An 18,678-nucleotide genomic window follows, 5' to 3' on the forward strand; every position below is an offset into this window, starting at 1 on the left:
ACTTTTTTTAGCATTTATCACCTTTGCTTTTATTTGTTGCATTCCTGTCATTTTGTGAACTGACCTGTAGTTGCCAACAACACATTATCTAATATTCAATTTAAAAGCAGGGAACAGACAGCAATACATTTATTCCAATCTAGCAATAAGCTAGTGAACATGTTATAAATTACATAAAGATCTTTCAAATAGACAACAACAGTGTAATCACACTCAAATAGCAAACCTTACAGACTGTAACTGAAAGGAATATATAAGCTGTGAGGCCCAGAAAAGATGATCTTTGTTATTTAAACAAGAAGTACTTTCCAATATAAACAGGATTGTTTTTGTCAAATTTATATATACATATATAAAAATAGAATATTGAATATTAAAGTTATCTTTTAATAAATACTGTTTTTTAGTATTAAAAAAACATGTTTGGCAACATATTWGCAGTCAACACCCAATATGGATAGAAATACCTCGGACTTTTTCATTTAAAAAACAACAAAAAAAAGATAGTATGAGATTCAGGAAACATATCTTYAATCTAAATATCATCATTAAATCTAAAAATTCTTTTGTGTCCTACATTTTAAATCACTGTTGCAGAGACTAATGAAATACTTTTAAAAGTAGATAGAACAATCTATAAAATATCACTTGACAACTTAATATATAAGCTTAGATTGTTTATTGTTGTTAYATTTAAACACATATTTTCCCTCTGTTATTTACCATGTAGTAAGGATAAACTTCCAGTTATACTAAAACTAACAATCTAACTTTACATTGACACAGACTCAGAGCAATAACACAGCTTTTTTCCCAGTAACAATGAAGATGTACTGAGCAAATGCACCAAGTCAAGATGAATTAATTATACAGGAAATCATTTTTCCTGACAATTTTTATTGATGAAAACATAAATTTTAAAATTATATCAATTTTTACTTTATTTTTTAAAAATATTTAAATTATTTTAACTTTTTTTTATCAATAGAATCTTTTTCTATTGACGCATCAGCAATGAGGTTTATAAATTTCCACTGGTGAACGAGCTCTTTATGCACTTTCTGATACGAAATTGTTGCTCTATTTATGCATGACTTACTGATATAACACACTTTCACTCTGACAGCTATGGTCTGTGCTTAAAATAATGATAATAAAAAAAAAAGATAAGACCCTTAACAGTCAATAAGGACTTGAATTAATGTAATAAGAAGTATTTTCTCAAAGAAAATGAAAGGTTCAGTGAAAGTATCAAACAATTTAACCTTTTTCTACTAACAACAGATTTCATTCTTAAGACCTTTAAATAGTATAAATAATCAAAAAAATCTTAAGTTCTTCAAAATGAACATTGATGATGCTCTCATGACATAGCTATCATGTGCCTGTCTGCACGTGAATAGAAAGCCTTAAAGTAATTTAAGTGATGTATAAAATCACCAGAAATACTTATCTGAGTAAAATAATCAAAATTAGCATTTCCAAAACTGCTTCAGAGTGAATAGAAGAAAATTCAATAAAGCCTCTACACTTCTCTTTGAGTATGCAGAATTTAATGATCATTAACACGCATTTATTATGTTTGGGTTCTCCACATTAAGAAAAAGTAAAATAATCTCCCCAAAGTAAAATATCTTGATGAGCAAAGCTATTTACTTTATTAAATCTTATGTAATATTAATTACACTTAAAACTCAACAGACATTTCACTACTTGTATTCACTGTAAATTTTAATAAGTTTAAGTAGTCCTCTTTAAGAATCACAATAATAATCTACAAATCTATAATTCATTGACTACATTTCAGATTTCTGCCTTAACGGATGTCAGTGTTTTTGGATTGTCATTAGCACTCAAAGTAAATTTATATTCATAAAAACTTAATTGCTTCTCATTACTTAATATGAAATACGACTTTTTATTCTGCCTTGTATTCAAATCACAGAGAAAAATAATTAGATATATGACATTAAGTTTTTACATGAATTCAAAAATATTCTTCTATGCAAAGTACAATTATTCAAAGAAACAAAGTATTCAATAACATAAAAATCTACTTATTATTTGTTTCAGGAGAGTAATACCTTCAAGATGCAGCTGCATTTGGAATTCAGTTATCAATTAATTTTTTTTCACACTTGGCCATTTCATATATTATAACTGCTGCTGAAGAAAGAAAACACCCACAATTTTTCTACAGGCACATGGATTTGGTAATAACTGAATATTTCCAATAAAGGCAAACTGCTTTAATTCACTTGGTTGTGAAGTGAGGGGTTATTTATAGCTTACAAGACGAAAAGTGCTCATAGTTTTACATTATGGACCAAGGCATTGATAATGCTGTAAGTCCACAGAATGACTGCAATAAATTTGGACCAGCAAAATCATATGCATAGACATGTGTGTGTGTGCAAGTGTGTGTGCGCACGTACTATCACATATATTTGAATGATTAGATACATGTATGTATTCTCAGTATTATTTTTGGATCAGATCCTAAGAGAGGGTAATTATATCTTTGATTTTGGCCTCAGCAGACATAAAGTCCCATTTTATTTTTCATTTGTTAGCTCTGATTTTACTTAATGCCTTTACTATGTATTTTGCCTCAAGCTTTCTGACTCATACTTCAGATTCTCCACAACCTTTCCCTCCATTAACACTTCCCACTATCACTTACAAATTAAGGGGTTTTCCCCACTTTCTCTCCAACTAATCCTCTTGTTTCCCCCCCCTCCCCCCCCCCCGTTTAGTGTTTTGGGTTCCACAGTAGGGGTTAAAGTAGAATATAGGGAAAATCAAGCTGGATCTAAGGAGCAGGTGGCTTTGGGAAACATTCATTCTCAAGTTACAGTCTCTTCTTCCCTTCCTAGGCATGTACCCCAATATACGAATATCCCTTGAACTCAGTCTCTACCATGTTCAGTTTTGGCATCCATCCACATGGCCATGTTATCATAACAAAAGAGTAAATCTGAAAAAAAATATTGTTGTTTGTTCCTTTTTCACTACTGGAGGCTTTGTTTGAACCAAGAAACAATCTTATGCATAAAACCTCTGAGCTCTAGTGTTAATGTCTGCAGTTTACACCACCTGCCTCTTGCAGTAATTTTCAAGACACAAACTACAAATACACAGAAGCTGTGCTGATTTCTCTTTTCTGTACACATATAAAAGGTAAATATAGTACTTCATATAAGAAGTGGGCAGAATGTAAGAACATCCAAATAGTATGGTTTTGGCTTTTTGTAAACTAAGCAATCTTCTATATTTATCTTAAAGCATCAAGCACTGTGAACATATGACTTGTCTTTTTCCTTGTTTTTTACTTTTTTAAACATGACTTCCTTTTTTTATAGGCTTAGTCACAAATGTGAAATTATGAATTGAGCACATCATTGGTACTCAGAAACCAAAAGGTAACTGTCTCACTTTCAAAAACTCTGATTATTTATTAAATTAAATCTCATTAATATCAGCACAACTTTATTTTTATAACTGTGTTGCCCAGGCTGAGATATTGTTCATCATATTCTATGGCTCAAGACTTAAACTGGTCTCACTGGAGACAACTGAGAAATTTCTGCTAAAGGAAACTGCTTTCCAGTAAATGTTAATGTCCTCACAACACTGGGTACTATTTGGTGTCATTTAAGGACACTGTTTGGGAGATAATATTTCTTGACGCAGTGAATCCATGTGAGCCTTTCAATCACTCATATAACACTTAACAGAACAGACAATAAATCTCGTCAAACAGAAACAAATAAAAATAATTTGGACTGTGATGTACCAGAATGATGTTTCTCCCACAGGCTTCCGTTTTACAATAACATCTAGCTGAACAAATATTTGTAAAATACTTAAGAACTAAGTATGCTTAATATGATCTATCTCATTTCCTCTTGAAATTAAATTTAATCTTCATTTTTAACTTATTCTTTTTCAATATTTTATAGACTTTTATGCTAACACATAATGTCATTTGGTATTTTTTTATTATCATCATCAAAGCTATTTTATCTTACAACTCTCTAACTTCCCTATTCTATCTCTATCTCTGATTTTTGCATATATTCTCTTCGATGTTAATTTTGCACGCACCAGTTTAGTGACAGCCACATTACAGGCAGGTGCTTAAAAATACATTTGCATTACACACGTAGGTGCCTTCCTACCAACAGTGAAACGAAGGTACTTTCACAGTGTTGCTTGTCTGGTTGCAAGTACCAAAATTCAGTCTTCCAGGAACGGAGAAGGAARGGGGACGCTGCAACCTGTCTCCAGGCTCAGCTGCACAGGGGTTTGTTAGCACCTGCCATCCCTCATCATCCCCCTCTGATCATACTGCAAATGCTGTATTTGAATATGGACAGTGAGATCATTAAATTCACCAAGCCAAAGCCCAGAGCTCAAGCCCAGGCATAATAAATATTGTAAACATAGCCTAAAACAGGAGCTTAGGCACCTTTTCAATAGCTAATGAAGAGGGCAAGAAAAATTAGGACACCTGCCACAGAAGACTAAATCTAAAATTTAAATTTATTCTATCATTTGTTCTCTATTTCCTTCCTTCCTCCTCTATATAAGCCTCTCTCTTCCTCACATGAAGCAGTTCAATATCCATGTTCTATTTTATCAACTTTTCATCCATCGTTTATTTTACTCTCCCCCCCCGCCTTTTCTCTCTTTGTGCCTGTTTTTGCTTTGCACATATGACTTGTTTCCTGTTTCTCAGGTAGGTTCCTCTACCTCCTCGTATTTCATTTGCACCTTTCTCTGTCTTTCTGGCTTCATATTACTCTTCCATATTCCAGACTATTTCACTTGTCAGTTAAATTAGAATGACTGTTAGTTGAAATATTTGTGAGTCCAACAGTTTACTCTTTATTTTTTTCATGTTAGCGTCGCTTATTCACCTGTCACTACCACCACTTCCACTCATCTTCTGTTGACAGCACTGAAACCAGCCAACATACGAGTTCCTGCAGCACATACTTTCCCTACGTGACCTTTCAGTTTTCCTTTTCTAATTTCTACATTTATCAGCTTTCATCTATAGTTCCACTTAAGATTATATGAACAGAGAATAAAGATATTGGATTGCCTGGTTATGATCTCAGTTACAGCAAAGTAAATCTAAAATATTTTTACTAGTATCAACAAAAAGACATCAGTCTAAAGTATGGGTATATGTTGTTAATCTTGTATGTAAAATCCAATTCAGACATTTCTGTCATTATTATTTCAAGAACATAACACAATATACGTTTTAGGAAATAAATGAAAATGAATTTCTTACTGTAGAGCCATATTCCTTTCTTATTAAAAAGGGCACTTATTAAAATAACATTCTTATGGAATTCCTGGATAAAGGAATATCTGGATATCTGTTTATACTAAAAAAGAGAAAAAAAAATCACTACTCAAAAAGGTCAGGAAATACTGTATTATACTTTCTATACAATTTCAGATGAAGAAAAAGAGCATGTCTGTTAGTTCCAAACCACTACATTTAATGATTTTCATCATCACCTTTCAGTTATTACAAATATTATTTTTCTTATAAAATTACCAATAAAATCATAGTTTTTACCTCTTTCCTCACTTTACATGATTTTTAAAAAAATGCTTCAATTTATTCAAAATTCAAAAGTATTCATTTTTTTCTCACCTCAAGTGGGCAGATGCCTCACGAGTTCCCTTTTTTCTCCTGTGGGAAATACATAAATTTATCCCCAGTCATCATCCCGACATTTCTGGAGAGCCTTACTTAAAGTATAGGGGAACCTTCTGGATTTATTGATTCAAAAGCATCCATAAAAGTATCAGTCTAAATTAACAAGTTTTTTTGGAATTAACTACAAAGGGCTTGGATCACAGCCCCAACCTGTCTTGCCACTGAGAAAGGTTATTCTCTACTATGCTTTTCCTAATGCTTTCTTAATGTTTTTGTGTGTAATGGCTCAAGTCATTGCATTTTTAGCACTCCTTTGAGAAGAATATTAGAAGTAATAACAGTTTCTGTAAAATTCTGGAGCAGTGGTATGGAAGGTGTTATATGTACTTCTGCATCATTATAATTACATTTGATCTTAGGAAACAATTTCAAATCACAGAGCTATTTAGTATCAAAGTGTCATTTACACAGATTCCCATCACTACTTTTTATTGTAAAACCTATAGACCATAGCAAAACTGCATTATGCCAGCTACTATAAAAATGCATATTATTATTAGTGTCAAATGGCAGGAAAAAAATGCACTTTGATTTTGAGAGATATTGATACAGAAGAACATTTAAGGACTTGCTACAGATTGTAACTCAGGGGAATGGACAGGATGACCTCGCAGGTCTTTTCCATTTCTGTTTTTCATGACTTTGATGCTTTTATCAACCCAGGCAACCTTAGCAGAACAGAAAATTGACAGTTCAGTTTCTTAGACCYTATTTGTGTTATATTCTGGTAGGAATGTCACACAGATGCTAAATTCCTTTCTTCAAGACAGAAAAGCTCATCACAGACTACAGGTGATTAATAAGAAGGATCCTTTTGAAACATTTTTAAATGACATATGTAATTGAATAAATGAGGGTTTGGTTTTGTTACATGGATATATATATTGATACATATATGATAAAAAAGGATTTTATTTAAAGGAAAATATACAACTGTGTTTGATTTAATTTCAAAAATGAAACAAAACTACTCCATATTTCTATGAGTAAATCAAATTGCCTTTTATGTCAAAAATATATATATATATAATAACGATGATAATAATGATAATAATAATAATAATGACAACAACAAAATAGTAAATTGTAGTTGGGATATCTGATGACTTAAATAAAAGACAGTGAGATTATTGCAGCCTTTTCCCAGAAGGAAAATGAATACAGTAACAAAGATTTCAACATAGCTAGCGTATTTCCTGGAAGTGTCAGGACAAAAACAGTAACTAATTCAGTAGAAAAGAAAGCTGAATTACCAAGTTAATCTACAGTTAAGTTGTGGTTGAGGCACATTCCACTGTCGCTAGTCATACTTTACTATTATTTTGTGGTAAACAGGGACATGGTCTTTAGGACAGTCAATATGTACTATTCACAATGTGCCATATTAAGTATTATGGGACAGATATATCTTCATTTAAACCAGTTTTACTTGTTTTCCTTTTTATCCTTATTTGTGGCATTATTTCGATATAGAATTTGCATAAAAGGAGAAAAAGAATTTGTGCATGTATTGATTTAATTTTTAACTCCTCMTTAGTAGTATGTGCCATAATTCCATTGTCTTCCAGGGATGTGAAAATACATTAATCTAAATTTTGTCTTTTTGTATATCCTTAGAAAACAGTGACATTATGTATTACTAATGAGAAATTCTATCACGTCAGGTCATTTACAACGTACATATGTATGTATAGACGGATAGTATTCTAGGGTGTGACTCATTCCATTCCAAGGAAAATATTTAAAATAGATACCACAAATTATGCTTTTGAAATGCATCTTTTTTCCATTGACAATAAATAAGAAGAGGTGATTAGCTTAGATGTAGATATCTGAAAGGTTAGATCTAACTAAGACTTAAAAAATAAAAACAGTTCTTTTTTGCATTTTTAGATTCAGGAAATCAAGAAAACAAATGGAAACAAGTTCAGATAACAGGTTTACCTTTCTCTATGATCACTAATATCAAGTAATTTTTAGCTTGTGACTATTCATAAAATAAGGAGAAGGGAAGCACTCTGGAGAACAGGGATACAATACAGCATGCTTAATGCTGATAGTGGTATCAATCACTCTATAAAAAAATTATCTGAAGCAGACTAAAAAAGTCATTAAAGCTTCTTAACATTCTTAGTAAACTGACAAGAACAATTTAAGCAGTTATTGTTACTGTTTGGAGTGCTATGGTRGCTTAAAAATACTGAGTTTTGCATTACAAATTATATATAAAAAAAAAAAAAAAACGAAAAAACATGATATCTTTTTTCCTTACCTAAACCATGCCTATGTGTTGACATTGGTGGTAACACAGTCCAAGCCTTCGTCTTTGGATTGTAGCATTCAACAGTGTTTAATGTCTTTAAACCATCTCGGCCTCCAATGACGAACAATTTTTCGTCGATGACAGCGACACCAAACTGAAGCCTCCTGCCATTCATCACTCCAGCCTGGATCCATATATTTGTTCTGAGATCATACTTTTCAATGGTTGTAGCACCTGATGAGACACATTAATGGGATAATACATACAAAATTGACATTAGATATGTTCTTTTTTGTCTAAATTTGACATAGYTTTAATATAATTTTATGATTACTTCATAGATCTTGATAATTTTTTTTTCTTTAAAAAGAGAAGTCTATAGAATAGCCTTCTTCCTCCCCCGCCCCATGAAAGTGAAAAGAAAACTAAATGTCCTCTCTGAAATCAAGGTAACATTAGTCTGAATAAGAATATGCTCTAGTTTTCTCATCTTTTTTTTATTGTTCAATAGCATAGCTATCTAAGATAACTAACCTTGTCACACTTGATTTTGATCTTCCACAGAGTTACCAAAAAAAAGAGAAAAAAAGAAAAAAGTGAAATTAAGTGATACTTTTTAGCAAAGATAAGAAATCATGTTTAAAGTTGTCTCCATATTTCCTTCATTACCTTCATTTTCTTCAACTCAAATGCAGAGTGCTGTTTCAGAAACAAGTCTGTGCTGAAAATGCAGAATGATGCACTGATAATTACAAGTAAAACATCTAAAGACAGTTTCTTTAAAATACAGTCAAAACTGTTTCCTTCTGATCTTGATCTGATTTATTTTTACAGTTAATCTCAAAAGATATAAAGAACAAAATTTATAAAATAACTTACCGGTTAATCATTAAAGAGTCACTTATTAAGAAGCTTCTGCTGTTAAATATAACTTTTTTATAACATACAAAGATGAGATATACAACAAAAGGTTTATTAACAGAAATAGAGAAATAAAGAAAGCATAATTAACTTAATGAAAGAATYATGTGTTCCATTAACGGTAATGTGAGTGTGGGAAAGGCTAATATAAAGCAAAACCACAAACATTTAAAGGATAGATGAGTTAAAGTTAATCCAAAGAAAGATCTATGTTAATTCATGAGAACTGTAACAAACGTTTTATTYGTATATACACGTAACAGTGCTTTGTTTCCAAAGTTTAAATATCTCTTCTGAAAGAATCAACATAAYTATTCCCTGCTACTAAGCTTAACCAGCCAGCTATTTGGATTATAACCAAAGGTTAGAATTCTATGGGAAATAATTCTTTTAGGATTCATTCATTCTTTGGAACAGAATAGCAATGAACCAAGTGGAAAAAACCATCATGGAAGCAATATTTTTGTTAACTGAACTAAAAATATATAATTTAAATTCAATTTGTATCTAATCTTTACAGAGCAGTAGTAATGTGGAAGACCAACTGGATATATTAAACCCCCTACTARTTTTCTGAAGTCATAAGAAATATGAACAAATTTTTGCATTCAATTAACAGAGGCATTTTTTTTTTCAGACCCTAATTTAAAATTAAAATCTGAGGAAATGCATTAATTTCTAGGTTAGAGAGAACAAAAAGAGACTTTTTGAGACAGTATTTGGTGGTGCTGCAGGGCATACTATAATGTTGCATATCAATAATATTACGTTAAAATGCTTGAAAGTTTTTATATGCTGAATCGCTTACTGTTAAAAGCTGGAACTGTAGCATGACTTCCATAGTACTGTTTACTTCARTGTTAAAGAGCACATTTTAAATTCTTTGTCATTCTGACATCAGAAAACCTTACTAAAACTCTAAACACAGCCTTTAAATTATGTTCAGCTATATATTTTCTAATATTGGTTAAGTCTGAGTTAAGCACAATGTTTTATCAAATTCTGTATTGAATATCTAATCCAGCAGAGTTCCTGGAGTGTCTGAATGCAGTTTATTCAGTAAGGTACACTGCTTGCTTATATATACATACATATGTGTGTATATATGTACGTAACAATAAATATCAAGAGCTATTTGAGCTATTTTGGATGCATCTGCATTAGCATTTGGTTTTGGATCCAGAGCGCACTTCTAATGTGAATCTCCTTAGGCCATTTTGATTCCTCTCACAGAATGTTCCTGAATCACATAATTGGATTCATTTTAGATTAAAACTGAAAGATATGTGCTAGCGATATGCTTTGTGTGCTACAAACACTGCTGAGCATTCAATCCAAGTGAGCAAGAGTTATTCCTAAGTGGAACAGTAACTGGTCCTGTAATATTGTCTCAAGTATCAGTAATATGAATATAATACATTTCAGATTGAAACATAGACAAGAACAGACATACCATCAAGTTAGTCTCATCCTTGGACAAAATGAGCTCATTGGTGAAGAATAGATGGTTGAACCAGTTAAAATATGATAGGTATCTCGACGATGACAGAAAAGCATATTTTTAGCCTTTTTTGGCTGACGTTTCATACACCCAAGTCAGTTGAGTTCCTAATACTAGAATACTCATAGATTTCCTACAGATGGTWATTCCTACAGAATGTGGAAGTAACACATTTTTTAATTCTAATTCATAAGGGCAYTCCATTTCTTCTATAATAAGAGCTGTAGGCCTAGAAATTTTTCTTTCAGAATCATTACTCACTATAGAATTTTTAAGCACATCTCCTCATGGCATTCAAACCAGCCAGATCATTTCATACTAGTCTCGCATTCTCTGGGCTTTATTTATTTATTTATTTATTTATTTTCAAAAAATACTGAGTCAAGCTAAAAATTTAATTCCTTGACTTCGGTGACTTTCAGCATGGATGACCAGTCTGTAACTTGTAAAGTGAATAAAACTTACCAGAACATCATACGCAGCCCAYTGGCTGCAGCTATACACAGCAAGGCCTAAGTTAGGAAAAAAATGGAAAGCAGCAGTGTAGAAAACCCCTACAATCTCTCCTTTATTCCTGCAGTAAACAGTGAAGCATCTGTAAACTCTCCTTACGGCTCCAGCCATAAAAGTAACATCACCTAAAACATCAGTTCTGCCATCAAGTACGCTTAAGATACGGCTGGACATGGGCATGTTAAAAATAAATAAATAAATAAACAAAAAGTGTGGCATATCCTCACCATGAGGACTGTGAAGTCCAGAGAGGCTGTGCAATCACCACTGTTGGAGGCTGTCAAGACTTGAATGGATATGGACTGATCTTGTAGCTGATCCTGCTTTGAGAAGGAGGTTGGACYTGAGACCTCATGAGGTCCCTCCTAATCTGAATTACCCTGTTATCCTATGAGTCTATGATCTGGAAGGATATATTAATCATCAGTCCCTTTTCCCAGGCACAATGAACTTTCAGGAAGAGTAAAACTCATATCYAGTACAATTTAATTCATGGCTAATCTCAGATGGTGAAATTAAATACTGTGTGAATAAAAGACCATCACAATCCTCTTCATCTTCCACTGTAAGTGATGCTATTCTTCAACTTTGTTATTATTTACATAAACACATAAATATCTGTGATAAATATACATAGCCAAGTATTAAAACCTTACCAACTTTTTCACACTCTACAGAGCTGTACAAAGTCCTTTGTTTACCTTAAAGAGCAAAATTTACCACATATATCAGACATCAGTTGATTTTGAACATGCTTTCTCAGATTTTATAGGGTATAATAACACAAACAAAATAGTTTTAATGAGCCCYATACTAAACCATTCCTAACTCAAATCATGAGTTTATATTTGGTTTAAGGGCACACAGATCATTTTCACTGATTAGGTACTTGTCAAACAAAATGTTGTTTTGGTGTAATCTGTTTTTTTCTCACTAGTAATGTTCTACACTTTTGATTACAATGCCTCTGCTCAAATAATATTTAGACTGGAAATATCTTTCAGCAGWAAGGTGCTGCCACTCAAAGATGTCATAAATGGAGATTTTAGGATGTCTTTAATTGCAGATTATTAAGAATAAGCATATTTTGAACACAGTAAACTTATCCTACAACATGAAGGATCTAGACTACTTAATTTTTCAATTTCTTTTATCGTCTGTATACAAAGACCGTTTGTATTTTGAGTCTACTTTAATTTTACAATGTTTAGACTGTTTTTCATTCTCACACAAAATTGAGAAGTACTAGGAGAGTGCAGAGAAGCAGCAGAGAGTAACCTTTACTTTGAAAGAAAACTAGGCAAATTACTTCTGTAAAAGCAATAAATTTCTTTAGACAGGTAGATTCTAGTTTAACTTATTTGATCATGAAGGTAAAAGGATTTGCTGCACCTAGGAGAGAAGAGCCCAAATCTTGATTAAGTCCAACAGCATTTTACTGCATAAATCTTATATATTTAGAATGTGCTAGCTACTTACATATCTGTTCTTCTGGGTATATCAAATCAATAACATATTGGAATATTTACTTTTTGTCTATCATATTTTATGGCTTGCACATATTTCAGGAGAAAAGTATTACTATATTGTCAAACATTAACATCACAAAAGTGTTAAGCACTTATTTTCTTACTCTGAAAAGGAACAAAACAGAAGTCTTAACTCTAAGAACCTACAGATCTCTGCTAAATGAACATCAGTGTAGTGGGAGAGAGAGGATCTGTCTACAAAAATATTGTTTAAGTTTCTATTAAAGATTGGAGTCATTATACTAAATTTATTCATATTAAATATTTAAAGGTGTTAAAACAGAGAAACGAATAATGAATAACCTCATTCCAAAAGATTTTACAGATTCAGCATAACTCTTAAGTAATCTCTTCTAGCTGTATCTCTTTGGGTATACTCTCTACTTTATTCTTGATTTTCTTATTCACTTTGCCGCCTTCTGCACCAACATTGGTGGGCAGGTCATTAACCTCATTACCAACAATGSCACAGCTTCATATTGAAGACAACAGTTTTGAGCTAGTTTCACTGAATACTCCTCTCACTTCATGAAGGCTCCTTTAAAAAACTGTTTTCCTAACTTTTAAATACCCTAATTCAAATGGACAGTAATGTTATTCTTAGTTTCTTTCACATTTTTTTCTGCTGATTCTGCAATTACCTTAAACACTTGTCTTATTGTAAGGGTACTGGAGTTAAATAATTCATAAACATCAAGTTGGTTGGTAAATACTTTGCTATTCAGTTTTATAATATAGATAAGGGACTAATTACATTTTATAACATTATAATCWTAGAATRGTAAGGTTGGAAGGGATCTCTGGAGATCATCTAGCCCAATCCTCAGTGGTGCACATACAGGGATTGACCCTGAGACMTTGGCATTAGCAGCACCACACTATAACCGAGTTAAACCTGCATTTAATTAGAAAGAAGGCTTTGTCTATTTGCCACATTTTCTACTCTTTATTTAACACTAATTGACAAAATAATGCATGAGTAATTAATCTTGGTGGAAAAGCTATAAAAGCAGCTTGAGAACAAAATAAATTTTCCTTATTCAAATACTTGTTAATACCAATTTATGTTCACAGAGCCATTAAGGAGAAGACAGAATGCTTGAAAACAGAAATATTACTGTTGTCTTATATGAGGAAGGCTATTTATTTTCCATTTACGGCATAAAAAATAAGGTCACGGCAATAAGAAATGTGAATGAAAAGTTCTAACATTTTTTCAGACACTTCCCACATTTTCATAATGCTTAAAGTAGACTAAAGGTCTGCAAATTTCATAAGGTAAGGTATAGTAAAGCAGAAGACAGTTGCATATTAGCAAATGAAATCAGAGATGTTGAAATGAGTGACATCTTTCAACATTTTGTGGCATGGTCTGCTGTACAAAGATTGCATTCAACAGCAGCTGTAACAAAAAAGAAAATAGAACTACTATAAAGAGAAAGATGGGAAAAGATTCTTCTTATAATATCCAAATATCTGGATGTTAGAGCATATCTCATGGCTCACAACACAGGTTCAAATCCTTTCGAGATCCAGAAGAGTCCAAATCTTCTTCTGTCCTATCTCAAGGAAGAGTCAAAGTCTACAGTGGTGATTATTGTGACTTTTCTTTTTTTCTCTTTTTTTTTAATTATAGTTCTTAATTTATTTTAAAAAGTGTGAAAGATTATTTATTTGATATCAAATGGAGCATCAAATAGAAAAAGTCTATTCTGAAGTCTGCAGTCTGTTCACAAACAAGACCAAGCAGGCTATAGCTCTGTAATGCAGATATCCATATTCTACCACGGACTTTTTGTGTGATCATAATCAAGAACGCTCTTACTGCAACTGAAGAGTTTTTTATGGGCAATATCTGCTTCGGAGTTCTGGYTGATCAAGTACCATCATACTGTTGTTCTACTTTGCGTGCGGTTTGCACAYTGAACTTTGACAGGGAAAACTGAGGCCCAGTATTATCTCACATATTTTTGTATCCCACCATAGCAGGCCCTTCTCACAGTAATGCTTCTCCTGATTTGACTGTGTCATCATGACCTCAACCTGATGCTTTTGTGCTGTTTGCTATCATACTTCTAGAAAAATGTGGTCAGAAGCAGGAGACCAAGCTCAAAGTCATCTGTACTATCAGTACACAAGCCAGGTACAACAGAAAGTAGCTATGGACTTTTTTGTCCTCTATTTTATCCTTAGTCCAGRTAAATGCCATACAATCCTGGCCAGGCTGAATTTTTCAAAGATTATGCATAAAGAAAAGAGTTTTTGTGATGTAGTATAGGTGATTGGTAATGGCATATACCTGCTAGTATGGGGGTTATGTTTCCTACTCAGACCGAAACAACCTCAAAGGCACAGCCAGTCCTAAAGGGTTACTACAGAGCTGTTCAAATAGTTCATCTTAAGGTTCAAAATGTTACAATGTAACATATTTTCACATATTTTGGTAAATTGCCCCTACTTGAAAAAGAATTGGATGACCACCACAATTCTTTCTTATCCTTATTATGCTCCACAAACATTTATTTTTAACAGAAAGAGATCTAGCTTACACACTAGAAGAATGCTATGAGATTTTCTAGTTAAGACTAGTTAAGCCACTGGACTGTGGCTCCAGCCACAAGTCTTTTATATCTACTTCAGAGATAAATACATTGAAAATATAATAACAGGGTATATGAGAGCTGCTAAGAGAGAAAGTCATGAGAGCAACTGTATGTTTTTTTCTTCCAAAGATGGTAGCAGGTGGTGATGCCTAGTCCCTGAGATATCAGAGTGAGTAGAGTAATAAATGGAAAAGGAGTGACTCATCAMTCTGACTGACTAATTGTCATAACACAGGACGGTAGTGTCTTGTGTCTACAAAGCTCTATGAAGGTATCCTTCATCATAAATACATCCTTAAAMATATAATAAAATGTTAAGTCAAAATCTTTCTTAATATGGAAGCATGTAAAAATAAAGTGTAATTTGATTTCCTAAAGCTGTGATTAATAATAAATAAATGTACATCTATAAAAGACTAGTAATTCACTTAAAAGAGTGACGGAGTAGTAACTGCAGATTGTTAAGTGTGCTTATTTGGGTAAAGAACTTCAGAYAAATATGAAATATGGCAGGTATTGCATCATTTCAATATGTGGGACATTTTCTTATATTTATTCTGAAGAAGGGACACCCACTGACTTTAGAGAATTCATGTATTACGTGTCCATGCATGTCAAAGTGATTATGATGAATGTCTATCTTGGTAGAAAATAATTACTAAGTAATTAAGAGTAAATTATGAGTCACATTAAACTTAACCTTAATATGTGCTTCAATATTTTATTGAAGTTCCATCTCCTTATTTGTCAGGAGAAGTTGATGTAATTTTAGTTCCTCATTCATCTTTAAATATGTTGCTTTTTATTTTTAGCAAATACTATGTCTTTTTCTCTGTTATAATACCAACTACCACACTTGTTCGCTACAAACTCATAAAATATTTACCTGATTGGCAAGAGAAGAAATGAGCAAGTTCCTTATATAAACTACCATGATGTTAGGAGAAAAATAGGAAACTGCAAACATTACTGAAACAGACAGACCATCTGGGACTCTAATTGTCTAACCGAGTTTACAACCTTTTTTTTCCATGTAGGCTTTTCAAATGATTTTTTTATATATATATATATATAAGTCTTTTCCTAGTGCAGCTAAATAATTTAGGCACATATAATGGTGATAGCTCTGTGGGAGGCTTCATGGTGTTTCATAAAGAYTCTTTTCCACAGGAACTCATCGCTTTCTCAGGTGCTACAGAGAACTGTTAGAAATAGAGGAAGAAAGAAAGAGCAGAAAGGAGAAAAAAAAATACAACATTATAGGTAAGAGAAAAGAGAGATTTAAAAATATGTTGAAGCTGCAGGAAACCAAAATGATTAATGAAGAGCTTACTCTGACTTTAATGCTGATAAGATTATATTGTGTTAATAGAAATGTGGTAGTGCACTTTGAACTGTAAATAGTCATAAATTTATTACTTTTGATTTAAACAGATTAGAAAGTAAATGCAGGATATAAATAGGGAACTGTAGCTTTCAGGGCAACAAAAAGCTGTATCATTAGTCAAGTTTACAGTGGTAATATGTAAAGAACTAATCACAGATATGGCCCTCTGTCCTAGGCATTGTAAAAAACAACAACAAAGGGCAGAGTTCCTCTACTTAATMGAGTAGATTTACTTTATTGCAAATCTATATATTAAATTGAGTAGATTTACTTTATTGTATATCTATATATTAAACTTTATAGAGTTTTAGTGCAAAATGAAAACCAGACCCAAGTAGAAGAAGAATAAATAGAAATAAATAAATGTAAGAGCAGCAAATATTTGCTTATATCTAATTAGGCTAAACTAATTGAAAATAAATGAATGGCAAAGGATATTGAAAGACAGTAAGATGGAAGTGAAATGGCTGGAAGAAGAGGATGGTAGAAGAGACAAATATTTTTGATAGAGCAGAAGTGAAGACAGTGTAGGACAGGTAGAAGAGAGGGATTTAAACAGTAAGGAATGGATGGTGACATCTCAGTAAAGCTGCAGTACTGTAACATTCTYTGAATGGAGAAAGATGCCTATTTTGTCTAATTCCCTGGCTGTGYCTGATAACTAGGATGGATGGAGTTCATCCCATTACAAGTGGAGAGGGATACAGCTTCAAACATGAAATGTAGTTATCTGTAATTTGAGGTATTTGTATAAACTCCTAATGTAGTCAATGGTGATTTGGTCAGTGTTGCCAGCGGATTCTCTACAGCTTTTATGTTTAGCAAACGGGATTATCTGTTCTGRGATGATCAGCAGTTCTCTAAGTTCAACCAACTGTATTAGCTAGATCTCTGCTAATTATTGTAGACACCTAAACATAGAATTTAGATGTAGACAAATACACTATAAACACTAAAATCTAAGTGAACCGCATTCTAGTCCTGATATCATCCCATACAGGTTTTGGTAATTCAGGCTATGGGAGCTAAAGACAAGCAAGTGGACTCCAGRTAAAAGCATACTAATATAGTCTGTTTTCTGTAAGAAACAACAYTGAAAATAATTCTAAATAATAGCTGCTTTGAAAGGAAAGTGGTAGGCAATGACAACTATTTTCAGTCTAYATGTTCTAGGTATAATTTGATTTGCATATGTAACATATTTCTGTAAATCTATTACAAATGCTTTTGTTTTTCATCATTCTGAATTATTTATGTTTATGTGAACAAACAGATTAAACACCAACAAAGTACAAATTACGAGATAATGATTTTCTCTGCAGTGCCACAGCTGTAAGCTCCCTAAGGTAACTAACTTAACATTTTTTTCAGTATCCAGAATTCATTATATTTCCCACCATTATCATTCCTTGTGGACTTTCAATTTTCTTTTGTGAAACAGCCACTGTGAGAGACAAATAAAATGTTTCTTTGTTGAGCTTCTTAACTGCCTTCTATTGTACTCAGTCATCCCTTCTAGTGCTATTACAGTCAAATACTTGATTTGAAAAATTGGCAAGATATAAAGACATATCTTCAAAATGCATACTTGGTAAAAAGAGATACTTGTTCAATTTAGAGAACCAAAATATTCCTGACTATTTGTCTTTATATACTGTAGTATCCTTTCCAGATTCACAAAGGGGCTATGCAATTTTCTATCTGCTCATCCCCAGTACCTCAAAGAGAACAAAACTGCTGTGCCCAATATTTGGAAGGTGCTTGATAAACAATCTGAAGATAATTTCAGATTTCTGTCCTGAAAAGCTGATATTCCAGATTGATTAACATTGCCCTTTGAATGGTGACTAAAATAGTTTCTAGATTTTAAAGCAGGTAAGATACATTTTACAAAGTGTGAGTTATAACATTCTTTAAAATGTACTTGTGAATATTTTGAAATTCTTCTACTTCTAACGTATCCATACAGTCCCTTGTGATGATTCTAGTGTTTTTCTGGTATAAAGCAAATATGGCTTTGCATTTAACATTAACTTGCATTAAACATTACTTAAAATTATCCCCAGAAAAAATTATCACAGACTACATGTAGGGAGTTTTTATACATTACTGACCCACAGCTGTACAATAATTTTGAAATTATGCAAATCCCCATGGTTTGATTAATTACTGGTCCTAGAACTGCATATCCATATGGTGTACATGGCTATCTCACCTC

General features: G+C 32.5%; 1 protein-coding gene across 1 annotated transcript in view; it reads right to left on the reverse strand.

Annotated features, from left to right (window-relative positions):
• The window catches only part of KLHL1 (kelch like family member 1), a 248,194-nt gene that overhangs the window by 57,390 nt on the left and 172,126 nt on the right, over window positions 1-18,678 (reverse strand). The window contains exon 7 of the mRNA XM_085309552.1: window positions 8,016-8,240. Coding sequence (XP_085165678.1) covers window positions 8,016-8,240 — 225 coding nt within the window. The remainder of the gene's footprint in view (window positions 1-8,015; window positions 8,241-18,678) is intronic.

This window comes from Rhea americana, unplaced genomic scaffold (genome assembly GCF_003343005.1).
Source record: "Rhea americana isolate MKP2758 unplaced genomic scaffold, rheAme1 scaffold_3, whole genome shotgun sequence".
NCBI classification, from domain to species: Eukaryota; Metazoa; Chordata; class Aves; order Rheiformes; family Rheidae; genus Rhea; species Rhea americana.